We start from the raw sequence: 21,160 nt of genomic DNA, 5'->3' as shown, positions 1-21,160 counted from the left end.
TTGATTTATTTAGGGTTTAAATGTGAAGCAGAATAAATGCAGGATAAATACAAATAGAAATGACATGTGCAAGTGACTACATGTATTTTCCATTCAACTTTTAAAATGCAAAACTAAAAATAAATAATAAAATATAGATATACTGCATGCAGAAGAGTTTTATGTGTTATTTATTTATTTTGTAGGTAAAAAAAAGAAGGTAGTGGTGATGGGCAGAGGCCCGATGCATGTGCATCTTTTTATGAATGTATTATTTATAAATAAAAAAATTTATCATTGCTTACATTTGAAAATTAAAAATTCTCTATAACAAGTAAGTTTATGTAGGTGTTTGGTTTAAAATATAATAATTTTCACAATTTTTTATATAAAATAGGAAAAATGATTGGTGTTTACGTGAAGCATTGACTACCACATGGCTAACCATGCAGACTAAACTAGTATATACTTAGCTATACAAAGTATGTATTATGTATAACAACATCCCTCGACTTAAGACTGTTATATAATTAATATCATAATCTTTATTTCATTAATCGCAAAATAAAGTGGTGATTCTAGATGTTAACTCTGTTTAAATATTGTAATGTTTGACTAATTAAATTTGACTTATCCGACCATAATTTAACTGAAATTTGACCAATGAAAGTGAAAAAAAGAAATATTATGAAATCGTGTAGGGTCAAATTTTAGTTAAATTACAGCCGTGTCATTCAAGTTTTAATTGGTCAAAGGGAGAATGTGATGCATAATAAATGGATGAGAAATGCATATATATATAATCAAAAACAGAATCAAAAACATAAAAAATAAAGTTAATTTTGATTTATTTAGGTTTTGAATGTGAAGCAGAATAAATGTAGATAGAAATGACATGAAAAGATGTTGGAATTGAACCTTTGATTAAACAAACAAAGAGAAGGTAAAATAAAGAGAGAAGAAGAAGTGGAAGCAAGGAAGCTTGCCACACAAGAAAAGAAGAATGAAGAAGAAGAAAAAGCTTGGAGCGCAAGCAACAGAGGAAGAAGAAGAAATAAAAGCCAACGACAACAAGAAGTCAAAGTGAGTTGTGTAACTAGAAGTTATGCAACAAGAAGAATGAAAGTCTAGTTAGTTTAGTTAAGCAACCAAATGTGTGAAGTGTTGGTTAATGTCTAGCTAGTCTAGAGTTGTTGTTTGAGTTGGTAAGAGTTGTTAGTAGAGTTAAGGCTAAGTTGTAGTAGATGAAGTGCAAGTGTAGTAGTTAGTAAAAGACTACTATAAGTATTTATGTGTTGGTGTTGTAAAAGATATCTAAGTCTAATAAGAAAAAGATTTGGAAAGTAAAAATGTAGACATACAAAAATTACTCTCTTCTCTCTCTACAAGAACAAACGTGAGTGAGAGAGTCAAGAGAGAAAGTGTGTGCTTGTGTTAAAGATAAAACACAAGTAGAAACAAAGAGTTGAGAAGAGTGGAGAGGTCAAGCTAAGAAGAAGACCAAAATCACAGCAAAAGAGGACTGCATATATTTTCTACTTAGCTATTAAAGTGCAGAACTAAATTAAATAATAAAATATAAATATACTGCATGCAGAAGAATTTAATATGTTATTTGTCTTTTTGTAGGTAAAAGATGAAGGTGGTGGTGAAGGCAGAGGCCCAATGCACGTGTATCTTTTTATTATAAAGGTATTATCTCTAAATAAACAACAATTTTCATTGCGTTCTTTCGCAAATAAAGAATTTTATATAACAAGTAAGTTTATGTAGGTTTTTTGGTTTTTATATATAATATTTTTTATAATTTTTAAATGAAATAGGAAAATTGATTGGTGAAATACGAAGTATTGACCATCATATATGGCTAGCCATACAGACAAACTTATTTACACCTGAAATATATATTATGCATGAAAACATCTTTCAACTTAATGATGTTATGTAATTAACATCGTGAGTTTAATTTCATAATCCAAAGAGTGATGACGTGGATGTTTGAGACGTTAACTTTGCTTAATTCTCATGTTTGATCAATTAAAATCTGATTCACCCGACCATAACTTAACTAAAATTTGACCAATGAGAGTAAACATAGAAGAATATGAAATCGAGTAGGGTCAACTTTTAGTTAAATTACAATTGTGTTGTCGGATTTTAATATGATAAATGGGATAATGTGAAGTAAAATAAATACATGAGAGATGCAGATTAAAATGATTTGCAAAAGAGTTAATTTGATTTATTTAGCTATTAAAATGGAGAACTAATAAAATATAGTTAATCTGAGTTATTCAGGGTTTGGATGGAGCATAATAAATATAATTAAAATATAGTTAAATATTTATCAAAAACATTTTATAGTTAATTTGATTTATTTAGGGTTTGAATATGAAGCATAATAAATGTAGTAGAAATGCAAATAGAAATGACATGCAAATAAGACTATATATATATTATTCTTTCAACTTTTAATGTGCGGAACTAAAAATAATAATAGAATATAGATATACTACATGCAAAATAGTTCAATGTGTTATTTGTTTTGTTTTGTAAGTAAAAAGAGGAAGGTGGTAGTCATGGGAAGAGCTCCAATGCATGTGCATTTTTTTATAAATTTATTATTTATAAATAAACAATAATACTCATTGCTAACATGCACAAATTAGGAATACTCTATAACAAGTAAATTTATGTAGTCTTTTTGTTTTATACTTAATAATTTTCACAAAATTTCAATGTAAAATAGGAAAAATGATTGGTGGATACGTGAAGCATTGACCACCACTAAACTACTATAAACCTAGTTATACAAAGCATGTATTATGCATGACAACATCTCGAAACTTAATTATGTTATGTAATTAATATCATAAGCTTGATTTCACTAATCCAAAAAGTGAAGTGGTAGTTCAAGACGCTAAATATTTTTATGTTTGACCAATTAAAGTTCGACTCATCCGATCATAATTTTACTAAAATTTGACCAATGGTAGTGAAAAAGGAAGATTATGAAATCGTGTGGGGTCAAATATTAATTAAATTACAGTCAGGTGGTTTGGATTTTAATTGATCAATAGGAGAATTTGAAGTAGAATAAATGCATGAGAAATGAAGATAGAAATGACATGCAAAAGGGATTGTGTATTTGTCCATTCACCTGTCAAAATGAAAAACCAAAAAAAAAGAGTTAATTTTTTGATATATTTAGAGTTTGTATGTAAATCAAAATAAATGTAGAAGAAATGCACACATAAATGACATGCGAAAGGGACTGCATATATTTTTCATTCAGTTATCAAATGCACAGTTAAAATTAAATAATAAAATATAGATATATATGCAGAAGAGTTTAATGTGTTATTTTTTTTTGTAGGCAAAAGACAAAGATGGTGGTGAAGGGCAGAAGTCTAATGCATGTACATCTTTTTTTTTTATAAATGTAATATCTATAAATAAATAAAAATTATCATTAATTAAATTCACAAACTAAGAATTTTTTGTAACAAGTAAGTTTCTGTAATTGTTTTTGTCTTATATAAATAATTTTCACAATTATCATAAAAATAGAATAAATGATTGGTAGCTACGTGAAGTATTGTATTTGAAGAAGACATATTGAGATTTGGAAAATAATTTTCAATCGAAGGACAAGACAAAAAAAAAATTTGGGCCTAGCAAAACCGAAGAAATATTTAAATAGCTTGCCATACAGAATAAACTAATTTATACTTGAAATAAATATTATGCATGAAAACATCCCTCAATTTTAAGATGTTATGTAATTAACATCATAAGTTTAATTTTATTATTCCAAAAGTGACGTGTACGTTCGAGGGAAAAAATGGCCGATAATACCCTAACTAGGGTCATATCGACTAATCGATACCTAAATTATTTGCATGTGCGAGATGATACCTAAAATGGTAGAAAATTTGAATTTAATACCTAAATTTAGAATAAAAGGTTTTTAAATATCTACGACCCCTGTTCAAAAACGCGGACGCCTAACCGCCTAGGCGCCCGGGAAATCGCAACTCGGACACCTTCCGATGCGATGTGGGACTTTCTAAGTGAACACTAGTAATGCGAAAATAAATTAAAAGCACCAAGTGAATATCAAACCCGGGTTGCTTTGTAGAAATATTAAAGCCTCCGCCACTAGGAGACATCGAAATCTTATTTGTACTACGCATATGTTACTATATATACATATAATTCTCGATTAATTTCTGTTTCAATTATGTGATATTTATTTTTGCTAACAATTAACTTCTTTTTAAACTAATAGATATAAATTTTAGTAATAACATACAAAAACTATTACATTCTAACATATTTATATTAATATATTTAATTTAAACATTATAATTAAATAAAATAATAATTAAATTAATCCCCGCGTATACCCCGAATTAATCTTCGATTTTTTAGTAACTCGCTAGGCCCGAGATTGCCGCCCGACTAGCGCCTAGCGTATTTTTGAACAGAGCCTACGACTGACAAATTATTTTACAATATTACAATATTCAATACTATTAAAATTATTATTGCCTCGACTGAATAATAAATGCAAAATATAACACATATTTAATATTAGTAAGTAATTCAAAATTTAAAGATACAATTTTAACAAAATATTAGAAAAATAAATATTTAAATATATAAATATATAAAAATAATATATAAAAATAAAATATTTTTATTTATAAAATAAACTTCTATTTGAAATTTTAGATCTATTTGTTTAACATTTGTTGCTATCGATAAAAAAAATATATAATCACCAATTTAAACGTTAATATAGTTTTCTTTTGCATACATAAACGAGGTTTTTATACTAGCATAAGTGGTTAATGGTGCATTGTTTGTTTATTTGAGACCCGAGTTATGTCCTTGACAAGTGTTTTTTTTCCACTGATTGAAACGACATCGACTTTTCCATGTCAGCATATCACAGATAAATATTACAGATCACCTAACACTTTGTCAGTCTTAGGTATTTAAAAGCTTTTTATTTTAAGTTTAGGTAATAAATTCAATTTTTTTTACTAGTTTAGGTATCATATCATAGATGCAAATAGTTTAAGTATCAATTAGTTGATATGGCTCTAGTTCAGGTACTAATCGGTCGTTTTTCCTACATTTGAGACATGAACTCCGTTTTATACTCAGGTTTGACCAAATAAAATACGATTTTGAAATAGTGAACTAAAATATGACCAATAGGAGTAAAAAAGGAAAACGATGAAATAGTGTATGGTCATATTTTAGCTAAGTTACGGTTGTGTGAGTCAGATTTTGATTGATCAATGAGATAATGGAAAGCATAATAAATGCAGGAGAAACGCATATAGATATCACATGCAAAATAGACTGCATATATTGTTCATTCAGATATAGAAGTGCAAAAGTAAAAATAAATAATAAATATAGTTAATTTTGATGTACTTAGGGTTTGAATGTGAAGTAAAATAAATGCAGGAGAAATACAAATAGAAATGACCATGCGAAAATACTTTATATATTATTCTTTCAACTTTTAATGTGCGGAACTAAAAATAATAATAGAATATAGATATACTGTATGCAAAAGAGTTTTATTTGTTATTGGTTTTGTTTTGTTTTGTAGGTAAAAAGAGGAAGGTGGTAGTGATGGGCAAAGGTCCAATACATGAGTATTTTGTAAATATATTATCTATAAATAAACAACAATTCTCATTGATTACATTTGCAAATTAAGAATTCTCTATAACAAGTAAGTTCTGTAGTTTTTTCGTTTTACATTTAATAATTTTCAGGTTTTTCAAAAATAAACATATATATATATATATATATATATATATATATTATAATTTTCAAAAAAAAAAAATATTGATTGATGGCTATGTGAAGTATTGACATCCCAATTCTACCTATGCAGACTAAACTAATATATATCTAGCTATGCAAAATATATATTATGCACGAAAACATCTATCAACTTAATTATATTATGCAATTAATATCATGAGCATAATTTCATTAACCCAAAGAGTGACATGGTAGTTCGAGACGTTAACTCTGTTTAAATATTCTAATGTTTGACCAACTGAAATCCAACTCAACCGACCAAAATTTAACTAAAATTTGAACATTGGGAGTGAAAAAGGAAGATTATGAAATCGTGTGGGGTCAAATTTTAGTTAAATTACAGCCGAGTGGTTGCGATTTTAATTGATCAATTAGTATGAAGCAGAATAAATGCAGATGACATGAATAATAAATGCAAAATATAACACATATTTAATATTAGTAAGTAATTCAAAATTTAAAGATACAATTTTAACAAAATATTAGAAAAAATAAATATTTAAATATATAAATATATAAAAATAAAATATTTTTATTTATAAAATAAACTTCTATTTGAAATTTTAGATTTTTTTGTTTAACATTTGTTGCTATTGACAAAAATATATATATAATCACCAATTTAAACGTTAATATAGTTTTCTTTTGCATACATAAACGAGGTTTTTATACTAGCATAAGTGGTTAATGGTGCATTGTTTATTTATTTGAGACCCGAGTTATGTCCTTGACAAGTGTGTTTTTTTTTCCACTGATTGAAACGACGCCGACTTTTCCATGTCAGCATATCACAGATAAATATTACAGATTTACCTGACACTTTGTCACTCGTAGGTATTTAAAAGCTTTTTATTTTAATTTTAGGTAATAAATTCAATTTTTTACTAGTTTAGGTATCATATCATAGATGCAAATAGTTTAAGTATCAATTAGTTGATATGACCCTAGTTCAGGTACTAATCGGTCGTTTTTCCTACGTTTGAGACATGAACTCCGTTTTATACTCAGGTTTGACCAAATAAAATTCGATTTTGAAATAGTGAACTAAAATATGACCAATAAGAGTAAAAAGGAAAACGATGAAATAGTGTCTGGTCATATTTTAGTTAAGTTACGGTTGTGTGAGTCAGATTTTGATTGATCAATGAGATAATGGAAAGCATAATAAATGCAAGAGAAACGCAGATAAATATCACATGCAAAATAGACTGCATATATTGTTCATTCAGCTATAAAAGTGCAAAAGTCAAAATAAATAATAAATATAGTTAACTTTGATGTACTTAGGGTTTGAATGTGAAGTAGAATAAATGCAGGAGAAATGCAAATAGAAATGACCATGCGAAAAAACTATATATATATTATTCTTTCAACTTTTAATGTGCAGAACTAAAAATAATAATAGAATATAGATATACTGCATACAAAAGAGTTTTATTTGTTATTTGTTTTGTTTTGTTTTGTTTTGTAGGTAAAAAGAGGAATGTGGTAGTGATGGGCAGAGGCCCAATACATGAGTATTTTGTAAATATATTATCTATAAATAAACAACAATTCTCATTGATTATATTTGCAAATTAAGAATTCTCTATAACAAGTAAGTTATGTAGTTTTTTCGTTTTACATATAATAATTTTCAGGTTTTTCAAAAATAAACATATATATTTATATATATATATATTATAATTTTCAAAAAAAAATATATATATATATAATAGGATATTGATTGATGGCTATGTGAAGTATAAACAGCCCAATTCTACCTATGCAGACTAAACTAATATATATCTAGCTATGCAAAACATATATTATGCACGAAAAAATCTATCAACTTAATTATATTATGCAATTAATATTATGAACATAATTTCATTAACCCAAAGAGTGACATGGTAGTTCGAGACGTTAACTCTGTTTAAATATTCTAATGTTCGACCAACTGAAATCCAACTCAACCGACCAAAATTTAACTAAAATTTGATAAATGGGAGTGAAAAAGGAAGATTATGAAATCGTGTGGGGTCAAATTTTAGTTAAATTACAGCCGGGTGGTTGAGAATTTTAATTGATCAATTGGTATGAAGCAGAATAAATGCAGATGCCATGAAAAATGGGCTGCATATATTTTTCATTCGACTATCAAAGTAAAGAAGCAAAAACATAATAAAATATAACCAATTTTGATTTATTTATGATTTGAATGTGAAGCAGATTAAATGCAGAATAATACATATAGAAATGACATGCAAAGGGGACTGCATATATTTTCTATTCAGATATTAAAATGCAAAACAAATATTTTCTATTCAGATATTAAAATGCAAAATAAATTATATATATAATGCATGCAGAAACATTTTATGTGCTATTTGCCTTGTTTCGTAGGTAAAAGAGGAAGGTGGTGATGGGTAGAGGCCCAATGCATCTGCATCTTTTTTTATAATTGTATTGTCTATAAATTAACAAAAATTCTCATTGCTTACATTCGTAAATTAGGAATTATATATAACAAGTAAGTTTATCTAGTTTTTTTATCTATTTTATAAAAAAATAGGAAAAATGATTAGTGACTATGTGAAGTATTGACCATTAAACGGCTAGCAATGCAAACTAAACTAATTTATATTTGAAACATATAGTATGCATGACAACATCCCTCAACTTTAAGATGTTATGTAATTAACATCATGAGTTTAGTTTCATTAATCCAAAACGTGACACGAACGTTCATTTTTGTCCATTCAGCTATTAAGGTGTAAAACTAAAAATAAATAATAAACATTTAATCTTGATTTTTTAGGGTTCGAATTTGAAGCAGAATAAATGCATGAGAAATGCAGATAGAAATAATATGCAAAGGAGAGTGCATATATTTTCTATTCATTTATTAAAGTGCAGAACTAAAAATAAATAGTAAAATATAGATATAATGCATACAAAAGAGTTTTATGTGTTATTTTTCTTGTTTTGTAGGTAAAAAGAGGAAGGCGGTGGTGATGGGCAGAGACCCAATGCATGTGCATATTTTTAAAAATGTATTATCTATAAATAAATAAAAAATCTCATTACTCACATTCGCAAACTAAAAATTATCTGTAACAAGTATATTTTTGTAGTTTAATCAGTTTATATAATAGTTTTCATGATTGGTGACTATGTGAAGTATTGGCCACCACATGGTTATGCATATTAAACTAATGTATATTTAGCTATACAAAACATATATTATGTATGATAACATCCATCAACTTAATGATGTTATATAATTAATATCATGAGCTTAATTTCATTAACCAATAAGTGACGTGGATGTTTGAGACGTTAACTCTGTTTAAATTTTCATGTTTGACCAATTAAAATCCGACTCACCCTACCATAATTTAACTAAAATTTTACCAATGATAGTGAAAAAGGAAGATGGTAAAATCCCATGGGGTCAAATTTTAGTTAAATTACAGTAGGGTGTGTCGGATTTTAATTGATCAATGAGAGAATTTGAAGCAGAATAAATGCAGATAGAAATGGTATGTAAAAGAGATTCCATATATTTTCCATTCAGCTATTAATTTCATAACTAAAAATATAATAAAATATAGTTATTTTGATTTATTTAGGGTTTGAATTTGAAGCAGAATAAATGCAGGAGAAATTCTTATAGAAATGACATGCAAAGGAGACCGCATATATTGTTAATTCAACTTTAAAGTGAACTAGATTTTCACCCGCGCTTTGGAAGCGCGGAATATTTTACGATAAAAAAATTCACTAATAACTTAACAAATATTTTGGTAATTTTGAAAGAGTGTGTATTTAAAATATTTTTGCATTTAAATCAGTGTTTTTAAATTCAACCCGATTGTGATTATACAGGTTAATCCGGAGATCTGACAATTCAATTTAGGTTTCTAAAATATTCATATTAAAAAAATCAGTAAAATCCGAGACTAACCGATTGAACTGATGGATGACCGATATGTAATCTAATTGAATTTAAATTGTAATAGTTTCATAATTTGTAATCTTATAATCTAAATTTTAAAGTTTATTATTTTGCAATTTATGAAATTATGACATTTCTACAAAATTTTAAAGAGAAAATGATAGATATAAAATAAATAAGATTAATTATTTTATTGTTTGGAAACATTAATAGTAGTATAAAAAATATATTGTTTGGAAATATTGATAGTAATATAAAGAAATAAGTATATTGTTTGGAAACATGGACAGTAGTATAAAGAGAGAAACATTAGTGATTTAATGTAGGTTTAACTATAAAGTATAAATGTGTATTTAATTTAAAAACTTACAAAATAAATGTTAGGTCCAACAGAATGTTTCTGTTTTAATAAGGGGGAATTTTCAAAAATACCACTTTCAAGGTACCATTATTCATCTTTACCACCACTAAAGACACATTTTCAAAAATACCTTATTTATTAAAATGGTAAAAACTCTTATATCTTTGTTTTTATATGCTTTTCAAAATTCTAATCCCAAATTCTAAATCATAAACCTCCAATACTAAACCCTAAACTCAAAATCTTCAACTCTAAACCCTAAACCCTAAACTATATACCCTAAATTCAATATCCTAAACTTTAAACCCTAAAGTCTAAACTATAAACCCTAAATCCTCAACTCTAAACCCTAAATCCTCAACTCTAAACCCTAAACTATATACCTTAAACCCTAAAACATCAAATCTTAACCCTAAATCCTAAACCTTCAAATCTAAACCCTTCATTAAAAATAGTGGTAAAAGTGGTTAGTGTAAACATGAAAAGTGGTACTATGAAAATTGTATTTTTGGCAATTTCTCTTTAATAAGATAGATAATTAAATAAATATATATATATATATAGATATATTGTAGGTAAAATATAGATAAACTGCATGAAAAAGTTTTATGTGTTATTTGTCTTGTTTCGTACGTAAACAAAGGAAAGTGGTGATGATGGATAGAGGCTCAATGTATGTGCATCTTTTTCTGTAAATGTAATATCTATAAATAAACAGCAATTCTTATTGGTTTCATTCGCAAATTAAGACTCTGTAACAAGTAAGTTTATGTTGTTATCCGTTTTTATATATGATAATTTTCATAAATGTTTTATATAAAATAGGAAAAAGTATTGGTGACTACGTGAAGTATGACCATCACATGGCTAACTATGCAGATTAGACTAATGTATACTTAGCTATACTAAACTTATATTATGCATGACAACATCTCTTAACTTGATGATATTATGTAATTGACATCATGAGTTTAATATCATTAATCCAAAAAGTGACATGGACATTTTAGAGTCAACTCCGCTTAACTATAGGTAATTTCGAAATAAGATTGTTAGGTATCATATGTCAGTCACAGTTCAAAAGTGTTCCTCCTCCAAGAAACAAACATGATTTATTTAATTGATAACATTCATCTTTGTGTTCTATTATTATTGAGAGGACATTTGAAGTTTGGTAGAAAAAAATAGAATATTCTTTGTGACTTTCCGAGATATAATATGCATGTTAAAAAAAAGTGATAACATCAAGAATGATATAACATAATTTACTAGAATTTCAAACTTTCTGATAAAGATTTGGTAATGCTACTTCTATAGTTGAACAAAACAATATGGAAAAAGCGGAAATTGAATAAGAAAATCTTACGGCAAATATTAGATAAATCATTCCAAATACATTATAGATAAAAAATGCTCAATATTAATTTGTTTAGTTTCATTGTATATTGTAATTGTATTATTTTAATTAAATGTTTATTTTTTTTTAAAATTTATTAAAATGATAAAAATAATTATATAAGAATTTGTATTTTTGTTTTAGATATTTACCTTTTTAACAAGAAATCCAAAATTTTGGTTATCACCTCCAAACAGCCTTTGGAAGTAGCTTGATTCGTGCCAAGACAAGTCATATAAGCCGATAACAATTTGCGGACCTTAAATCGGAAAGAATCAGGTTAAAATCGCAAACAGGCAAAATGAAAGCCGACTTGTCATCGCAAATCCTTAGTCCGAGAGTAAACCTAGGTCTTGCCCTAAACCCAGCCATGCTGGATCTTGACATCTCAAAGGCATAGTATCAACACCCCGATACGAGATCCCAAAATTTGTCTCTTCATTTATATATGTACGTTTATGAGTCTCCGCGAACCAAAAGACTTCGGGAATTCTCATCTTACACAACGACAGGTATGGTGATCATCTGAGAGGCAGGAATGAGATAACAACTCACACCCTGTCCCTCTAACTTCGAAAAACAGAAGTTCTCTCAATTTATAAAAATCACGATTTTATAGATTTGAGAGCAAAATATTTTTAACAGGCCCTGAAACGGGTAGGGATTCAGAGCTACCAACAGCCACTCCCGAAAACATAAAAGAACAGGCCAAACCTGGCCAAAATAAACAGCCTCCAAGGCTACTCTTGTGGCCGGCAAAGGTCCAATACGAAATGCCATCGACAGCAACATGCTCGAAAGTCTCTACACGACACATAACCAGACTATGAAGTCTCGCTGGAAAACAGGTCACAAGGGTCTTAAACTCCAAAACGAACTACGAAAGGCTTGATCCCTTCTAAAAGGGTACGTAGGCAGCCTTAAAAAGGTGCAGCCCCAATCTTACCACTTTTAACGGAGCTTTTCAACAATTAATTCCGCCTATCTTACCTAACATGTCTTACCACTCGCAAGAACATCGCGAAAGTTCTAACGAGCTGGGAGACTAAATATTGGGGTCAAAATCGGTCATGAAGGAATCAATGCCTGAAAGTCCCTGGAAAGTATTTCTCGGAACAAAAAGTCTCGTATAAATTGAAAAGAAGTTATACGAAAAGTTCTTGAATTAGAATATCCAATCTCTTCGACAAACAACTCTCGGGAAACAAACGGCAAAACGAAAGGAGGTCGGAGCATGGTTTTACCAGGTCAACTCGCCATGGGTCGAGCTCAGTCTTCCCAGTTCGCCCTAGGACAAGCTCACTTTGTTCTCCTTTGAGTCTAGATAAAAATGGCTTTCGTTTCGCCTCAATCGGAGTTTTCGTTGAGATTTTACAAAGAGAACAAATTCAATGTGACCCGACCGAGGTCACCACGCCCATGGCCACCTCTCCTAGGACAAGCTCACTTTTTTCTCCTTTGAGTTTAGATCTAAATTGCTTTTGTTTCGCCTCAATCGGAGTTTCCGTTGAGATTTTACGAAGAGAACAAAGTCACTGTTCCGGACACCTCGCCCATGGACGAGGAGAGCTCCGTCATGGCAACCTCGCCCATGGCCACCTCGCCTAGGAAAAGCTCACTTTGTTCTCCTTCGAGTCTAGATCAAAATGGCTTTCATTCCGCCTCAGTCGGAGTTTCCGTTGAGATTTTATGAAGAGAACAAAATCACTGTCCCGGCCACCTCGCCAATGGGCGAGGAGAGCTCCGTCATATGCTACCTCGCCCATGGCCACCACGCCTTGGGCAAGCTCATTTTGTTCTCCTTTGGGTCTAGATCAAAATGGTTTTTGTTTCGCCTCAATCGAAGTTTCCGTTGAGATTTTACGAAGAGAACAAAGTCACTGTCCCGGCCATCTCGCCCGTGGGCGAGGAGAGCTCCGTCATATTCAACCTCGCCCATGGCCACCTCGCCTAGGGCAAGATCATTTTGTTCTCCTTTGAGTACAGATCAAAATGTCTTTCATTTCGCCTCAATCGAAGTTTCCATTGAGATTTTACGAAGAGAACAAAGTCACTGTCCCGACCACCTCGCCCATGGGCGAGGAGAGCTCCGTCATATGCCACCTCGCCCATGGCCACCTCACCTAGGGCAAGCTCATTTTGTTCTCCTTTGAGTCTAGATCAAAATGGCTTTCGTTCTCCTCAATCGGAGTTTCCGTTAATATTTTACAAAGAGAACAAAGTCACTGTCCCGGCCACCTCGCCCATGGGCAAGGAGAGTTCCGTTTTGGCCACCTCGCCCATGGCCACCTCTCCTAGGGCAAGCTCAATTTGTTCTCCTTTTAGTCTAGATCAAAATGGCTTTTTCGCCTCAATCGGAGTTTCCATTGAGATTTTACGAAGAAAACAAAGCGCCGTCCCAAACCACCTCGCCCACGGGCGAGGACCACAGAGTCCAGGTCACCTCTCCTAGGGCGAGAACGGTCCGTCCCGACCGTCCCGCTCTAGGGCAAGTTCGGTTTTTTTTCAATACCATGCAACCTTGCCTAAGTTTTCGTAACTCGATCCTCGAATCCGTGAGCTTATTCTTCCTATTTCGTTTTGATTAGGATCATCGAGGAAAACTCCGGGAAAATCATGAAAGATTCGGTCGACGAATGGATTTCGACTCGTATAAAACGATTACGTTTACGTTGAACACCAGTCTTCTCAATTGTACGAGGAGTTGAGATCCTTACGAGGAACCAATATTACGTTAAAGGTGATTTCTTAGGAAAAATCGTAAAAACGTCCGAAGTCTGAAACGGCCTGGAAGGACTGGACACGACCAGACGGCCCACTTACGATTTTAAAATAAGATTAAGCCCGAGACAGATATGACGGTCTATTTTCTATTGTACACGAAAAGATAAATGTCAAGTTTCCCGAAGATAAATGTCAAGTTTCCTGAACATAAATGTCAAGTTTTCCGATAAACATGAAGATTGATGAAAAATGGAAAAAACCCGGCTCGCGACAGATTCGGCCCATGGGCAGAAGAGGAAGAGGGTAAACCGACCTTAAGGGAGTATATAAGAAGAGCTTGGGGCAAGGGGCAAAGGAGAACAATTCTTTTACTCTAGAGCTCTGCATTTAGAAACCCTAGGCATTATTTCCAACATGTCTGTTTCTATGACCTGCGGTCATACTAGACGAACTCGCCCAGGCAGTTCGTTCTCTTGTTCAATTCTTTCTAACTGAACTACATCCGACTTGATCCTCGAAAGGGGTACGTAGGCAACCTTTCATAAGGTCCAGTCCCAAATATTAACAAAACCTTTTTCATATCTCTTTCGTTTTTTGTTATTGAGCTGCGACTCGATTATGTTTAAGGTTTTAGGCGGCTAGAAGTACGAAACTCGCCGACAGCTCTCGCGGCCTAAGCTTTTATTATCTTTTGTAACCATCGCAATTCTCTTACGCAAACTCGAAATAAAGATCTACTTTTCCAAACTCGTTTTGTTGTCTTTCTATATTTTCCGCATTTATTTGGTCACTTGTCGTTGGCTCTCGCAGAGAATCCGGACTTCAAGGAAAGTAGGGTTTTCTTTGGTTTCCTCCATCATTACTCATTAAAATCGGCGGTGTGAATTTTGGTTCCCACAAATAGCGGCCCGGAGTACAAGCCATGGAAACATGTGCTTCCGGCCATTTTTAAACTATGTATTATTTCGGCCTTCAGTTTCTCTAAATCTTTGATAGCTAAGTTGGTTTAGACTCAGTTTTAATGTGTTGAAGGAGTTAGGTTCGAAACATCTTGGTTACATTTTTAGCTTTTATATTTTGTTGTTTTTAGTAATAAGTCTAAAAAATACTTTTTTGCTTTCAGTCCTTAATTTTTTCGGGGCGGGCCTGTGTTTTGATCTACCGATCAAACTCAACATAAAGACGTTTTGAAGCTTTCATTACTTTTTATGTTTTTTATCAAAGCCAAAGTACTTCTTGTAATGAATTATAAAGCCAACATGCCAGTTTTGATGCATCTGTAGTCCGGTAGCTTAGTATGTTACAATGAAACACTAGAGTTTTGATCCAACCATCCGTACAGATATTATTTTTCATTTTATAAATGCATAATTTTGATATTACCGTAAACATTTAAATATATAATTTAAAATTTAGTGTTATATATTGCATAACTCTATAATCTTATTGTTTTAAGTCTTTATTCAATATTATTAATATATACTGATTTGTTGTATACATTAAAGTTTGTTATTAATTATTATTACTTACTAATATATTTTCAAGTTCGGTACAGTAAATTCAGAATCTAAAATAATCGAATAGAGAATCACATACAAAAATATACATTAGCATATATCAATATTGTATATAACAGGATTTTATAAGTAAATACATTATTCTATTTAAATAGTCCAGGCCTAATATTTTGGTAAATTTTATATATAGTAGCATCTATCATATTATTTAAGTAAAATTTATCAATATAAGATATTTTGATTTTATGGTATTAGTTTTCCAATTTTTTTGTTATTAAATTAAGATTTCAAAATATTATACTATATTATTTTTTACAACATAATTTGTTTTCTTCATGCTGCAAAAATATACTTTAGAATCTATTATTTTATATATTGTACAATTTGGAATATAATCATTATGAGTTGAAATATTGAGAATTTTCATGTTTACCATTTTGTTGTTACCATTATTAATGTTTACCATTTTGTTGTTACTTTAGAATCTATTATTTTATATTTTGTACAATTTGGAATATAATCATTATGAGTTGAAATATTGGGAATTTTCATGTTTACCATTTTGTTGTTACCATTATTAATGTTTACCATTGATATCTTGCATATTTACATTGTTTTAGCCATTCATTCTTGTAAATTTTGATCATATAGATGAGGATTTAGTCATCTTTAGGTTACATTTTGCATACATGAGTCTTTATTAGGTGTTGGAGTGTGCTATGGAGTTTTTGGAAGTGTTTAGAGACATTTGTGGTGCAAAAGGTTGAAAGCTGAACATGGATTGAGCCCTTAAAGATATCTTTTGAAGCCCATCTTCTGGGAGGACATTGGAAATTGAGATAGCTTTCTAATGGAAGTGGTCTCAAGTCATTTGGAGCTATATTGGAGGAGTTATGATCAATCTAATGGAGGCATATCAATACCCGACCACAGTACGCATGGAGCGGGGTTACGGAGCGGGGTCGCAACCCCGCTGTGTATCCAGAGCGGCCAGACAGAGCGGCGTCACATACCCCGCTCGGGTTTACACAGAAGTGGAGGAAAAACGGCTGGAGCGGGGTTGTGACCCGGGTACGGAGACCCGGGTACGAGGGTCGCTGCATGTTTTCATCTTAGGCGATTTTTAATGTTTTTAAGGGTTTTTTAGACTTTTTAATATCACCCATTAGGGTTGGAAAGGATCATATAAATACTTTTGAGATCCCAAAGTGGGGATTAACTTTTTTTCTCTCAAAAACACATTTGTAAACCTTGAAGAAAGCATGGATCTTTGATCCTTTTTCATCTTATTTTCTTTGTGTTTGTTGGATTATCTTGTTCACTAGCATATTTAACTTTGAATCATCTTTGGTTTTTGGGTTAATCATGTCTATTAGTGAGTAGATCTATCTAGGATTCATGGGCTAGGTTGATTAAGGGTGATTAGTGAAGATCTAGGGTGTTTAGTGTTAAATCTACTTCTTTCCTTGCTTGTTGAGGGTTCTCAATGCTATTTTGGTCTTGATCATACTAAAATAGATCCTTAGACATTTCCTGCCCGAAAGGTGTATGATGAAATGTCTGAACCAACTCTTCAATGCTTTTAATGCACTTTGTCAAAAAGATTTGTTGTTAAAGGTGTTAAGATTGCTAGTAGACTTGGTCTCGATGATTGCTTTAGTCACATTCAACCAAAGGGATTTTGATGCTTGAGTTCTTTAGCAAATGAACATTCATCTAGGGATAGAGCTTGTTTAGTATTGTGTCTAGGCATAAGGAAACTGCTTGATTGATAGCTTGTCACCTTTAGATTGGATCTACATCACCCAAGATCAAATGCCTAGCCCCATGAGTCCACTTGCTTCATATTGAGAAATAAAGTTCACTCTTTTATTGCATTTCTAGTCTAGTTTTAGTTTACTTCACTTCACTCAATTGGTTGCACTTAGATTAAGCATAGACTTGCATTCCCTTTGCATTAGAATCACTTAGGATTGGTTCGACAATCTTTTATATTACAACATTTGGTTAGGGACCCTTGAAAAGTCCTAACATCAAATTGGCGCCGTTGCCAAGTTCTAAGTTGATTTTGACATTGGGATTTAGTCACTTGCTTGAGACTAAGTCATTTTTATTTTTATTGTGATATTGGCTCTGCTTCTTCCTCTTTTTGCATTTCAGGTGTATGAACTTGAGAAGTGGAGGCACTACAAACCTCACTCCATTAGTACCAGACATCAGAACTTTGGAAAGAGAGAATAGAAGGAGAAGGAGAGAGGAGGAGCAACAGGCTCATTTAGACAGATTGGGTTTTGAGATGGCTCATCATCAGAACCTGAATCAGGCTGGAGAGATCCCCTTGGAAGCTGCCCAAGAGGGAAATGGTCAAGGAGCTGCCAACCTTCGACCACAACACCCACAGCGCCAATCTCGCGCCATTGGAACCTATGATCGCCCTCACATTCATGGTCATAGGTTGGGAATCAGAGCACCAGCTGTGGAGAACAACAACTTTGAGATCAAGTCAGGGCTGCTCAACACCATAGAGAACAACAAGTATCATGGCCTTACTGCTGAAGATCCATATGATCACTTGGACAAGTTTGACATATATTGTAGCTTGTCCAAGACCAATGGTGTTTTTGAAGATGCCTTCAATCTCAAGTTGTTCCCTTTTTCTTTGGGAGATAAAGCACACCAATGGGAGAAGACTCTTCCAAGTGACTCCATCACTACTTGGGATGATTGCAAGAGAGCATTCTTAGATAAATTCTTCTCTGCCTACAGGACAGCCAAGATAAGGAATGAAATCTCTACCTTCCAGCAGAAGAACCTTGAGAGCTTTAGTGAAGCATGGGAGAGGTTCAAGGGCTATTGGTCTCAGTGTCCACACCATGGATTCACAAAGGAAAACTTGCTGAGCACATTCTACAGGGGTGCTCTACCTGAGTACAGAACCAGATTAGACACAGCAAGCAATGGATTCTTCTTAGGCATAACTGAAGAAGATGCAGAGGAGCTGGTTGACAACATGGTGAAGAGTGACTCAATCTACAGTGGAGAGCACGACAGGGCCAACAGAAGTGATGATCAGCACACAAGGAAGGAAATTAAGTCTCTCCAAGAGAAGCTAGATATGCTTATCAAAGAGAAGGCTAAGCACGGACAGTTGAACTCTGTTGTAGACCAGAAACAAAAGCAGCATGTAGGGATCATGGAGGTTGATGGATTAGAAAGCCAAGAGGAGTTGTGCTTAATCAATTCTAATGGCACCTGGTATAGGAAAGAGCCAAACTTTCAATACCAAAACAACTACCAGCAAAGACCTCACTACAACAATCAGCAAGGAGGATACCAGGCCACGCAAAGCTACCCTCTTGGTTTCAGCAACCAAAGTAATCAGTCAACTCAAGCTCAAGGCAGTTCTTCTCAAGCTCCAGCTTCAGATTCAAGTGTGGATTCTATGTTCAAGAAACTCTTGGAATTTCAAGCCAGAAATGAGAAGACAATGGTTTATGAGTTCAAGAACATCCACACAAAGATTGATGGGAACTACTCTGACCTCAACAACAAGTTCTTACAACTTGCATCTCGCTTCAACACTTTGGAGAGTCAAGTCGCCTCTATGCCATCATCTTCCAAGAGCTCAATGGGATCTCTACCAGGAAAACCAGAAAAGAATCCCAAGGAGTCTTGCAATGTTATCATCTCTACTACTTCTTCAGAGATTGAGCTGAGTGATTATGACAAAAAGGTAGATGAAATTGAGAAGCTAGTGTTTGGGAATTCGCTTAGGAAAGTTGAGAAATTGGTTGTAGCAACAGCTGAAGCACAGATGGTGGATAAAGCTATGGAAAGGGTTCAGGTACAAGCTGAAAGGAAGGATGAAGCAACGAATCTGCAGAGAGCTGAGCCTAGGGCTGAGAAACCGGTTGAGAGGAGAGCTGACCAGAAGCTAAAAGAGGTGAAGAAAGAAGACACTGAGATTGAACTGTCACCATATGACAAGCTCCCTTTCCCACAAAGGGTTCTCATCAAAGCTCAGAAGAAGGTGCTCTCCAAGTTCAGGAAAGATCTTAGTGATGTTGGGGTCAGGCTCCCAGAAATCTCTGGTATGCGTGAAGCTCATGTCCAAATGATGCTCATCAAGGACATTCTAGACCACCAAGCAGAAGTGGCTGAGCTTTTGGACATCTCCATTTTGAAGATTGATCCACCAGTCCCTCCACAGTCTCTCCCTAAGCTAGAGTCTCAAGGGAAGTTCACATTGTCTTGCTCCCTTGGTAAGATCACTGTGAATGATGCTTTGGTTGATTCTGGTGCAAGTGTGAATATGATCTCATTGGAAATGGTGAAAAGTCTTGGTATTGAGAGCATGGAGCCAAACACATCTTCTCTCATGTTTGGGGATTCATCTTCTACAACCCCCATTGGTCTCATCAAGGACTTCCCTTTGAAGATTGGAGCATGCACAATTCCTATAGACCTCACTGTTCTGAAGATGGCAATTGAGAAGAGAGTTCCTTTGATCCTTGGCACTCCATTTCTCACAACAGTTGGAACTTGCATTGACTTCCCAAACAAGAAGGTCACACTCCTCAATGTGAACAAAGTTGTCTCCTACCCAATCCAATCTCCAATGGATGTTGGGTATTGTGGAACAGTGAAGAACCATCCATTGAGAAGACCCAAGCTAAAGTGGCTATACCTGAGAAAGAAGATCTTGTTGGAGAGTCCTCTAAAAAGATGTGTGATGAGCACTTGGAAAGTGCTAAAAAGGAGGAGGTGAGTAGAGCCACAAAGGCTGCTCATGACAAGAAGAAGATAGTGAAAGAACCTCATCCTCAACCTCTTGATAAGACTCTTCACACTCTCACTCTCCACCCAATGAAGCTCAAGGATGGAGCCATTGAGTACAAGATCAAGTGCAAGGGCCATCATCACTCCTCAGCTTCAAAACGACCCCATCAAGCTCCAAGAGCTCCTCTCTCAAGTCCTCACCATCACTCTTGAAGGTGAGAAGGATCCTCCTTCTCACTAGTACAAGAGAAAAGGTAGTCAAGCTAGTGACTCAAAACAAGCTCACTTGGGAGGAATTCCCATGGTTATCCTTGTATATAAATTTTCTATTTCATTTCTTTATGTTTTCAATAAGTGTGGCAGAATTTTCAGGCCAGCTCAAAGCTCAAGCTCTAGACACCCATTACCACACTTCACTCTCCACTTGAGGTACCACTCCAACCCTTCTTTGTACATACCATTGCTTTTATCATATTTTCGGTATCTCCTTCTCTCTTATTCACACAGAGACTATGTGATTTAAGTGTGGGGGAGGTACCAAGTATTTGATCATGTTTTCTTTGTTGATTGTGAGTCTCATGCATCGCATTGTACATTCATATATGCATAGA

The 21,160-nt window shown here is 33.1% G+C and overlaps 1 protein-coding gene and 1 non-coding gene across 2 annotated transcripts; one reads left to right on the top strand and one right to left on the bottom strand.

Annotated features, from left to right (window-relative positions):
- The first annotated feature begins 982 nt into the window (after nucleotides 1–982).
- LOC130495687 (uncharacterized) lies at nucleotides 983–20,762 on the top strand. The gene is made up of 3 exons (XM_056987150.1): nucleotides 983–1,062; nucleotides 18,369–20,352; nucleotides 20,436–20,762. Exons 1-3 carry the CDS (start codon nucleotides 983–985, stop codon nucleotides 20,760–20,762), a joined length of 2,391 nt encoding a protein of 796 aa, XP_056843130.1.
- On the bottom strand, nucleotides 18,544–18,650 carry LOC130497188 (small nucleolar RNA R71). The gene has a single exon (XR_008936199.1). It is a non-coding gene; the product is annotated as a small nucleolar RNA R71 (small nucleolar RNA).
- Nucleotides 20,763–21,160: the final 398 nt, after the last annotated feature.

This window comes from Raphanus sativus, chromosome 6 (assembly GCF_000801105.2).
Source record: "Raphanus sativus cultivar WK10039 chromosome 6, ASM80110v3, whole genome shotgun sequence".
Classification (NCBI taxonomy): domain Eukaryota; kingdom Viridiplantae; phylum Streptophyta; class Magnoliopsida; order Brassicales; family Brassicaceae; genus Raphanus; species Raphanus sativus.
Note: the sequence above shows the minus strand (reverse complement) of the source record. Positions and strands in the feature narration are given on the sequence as shown.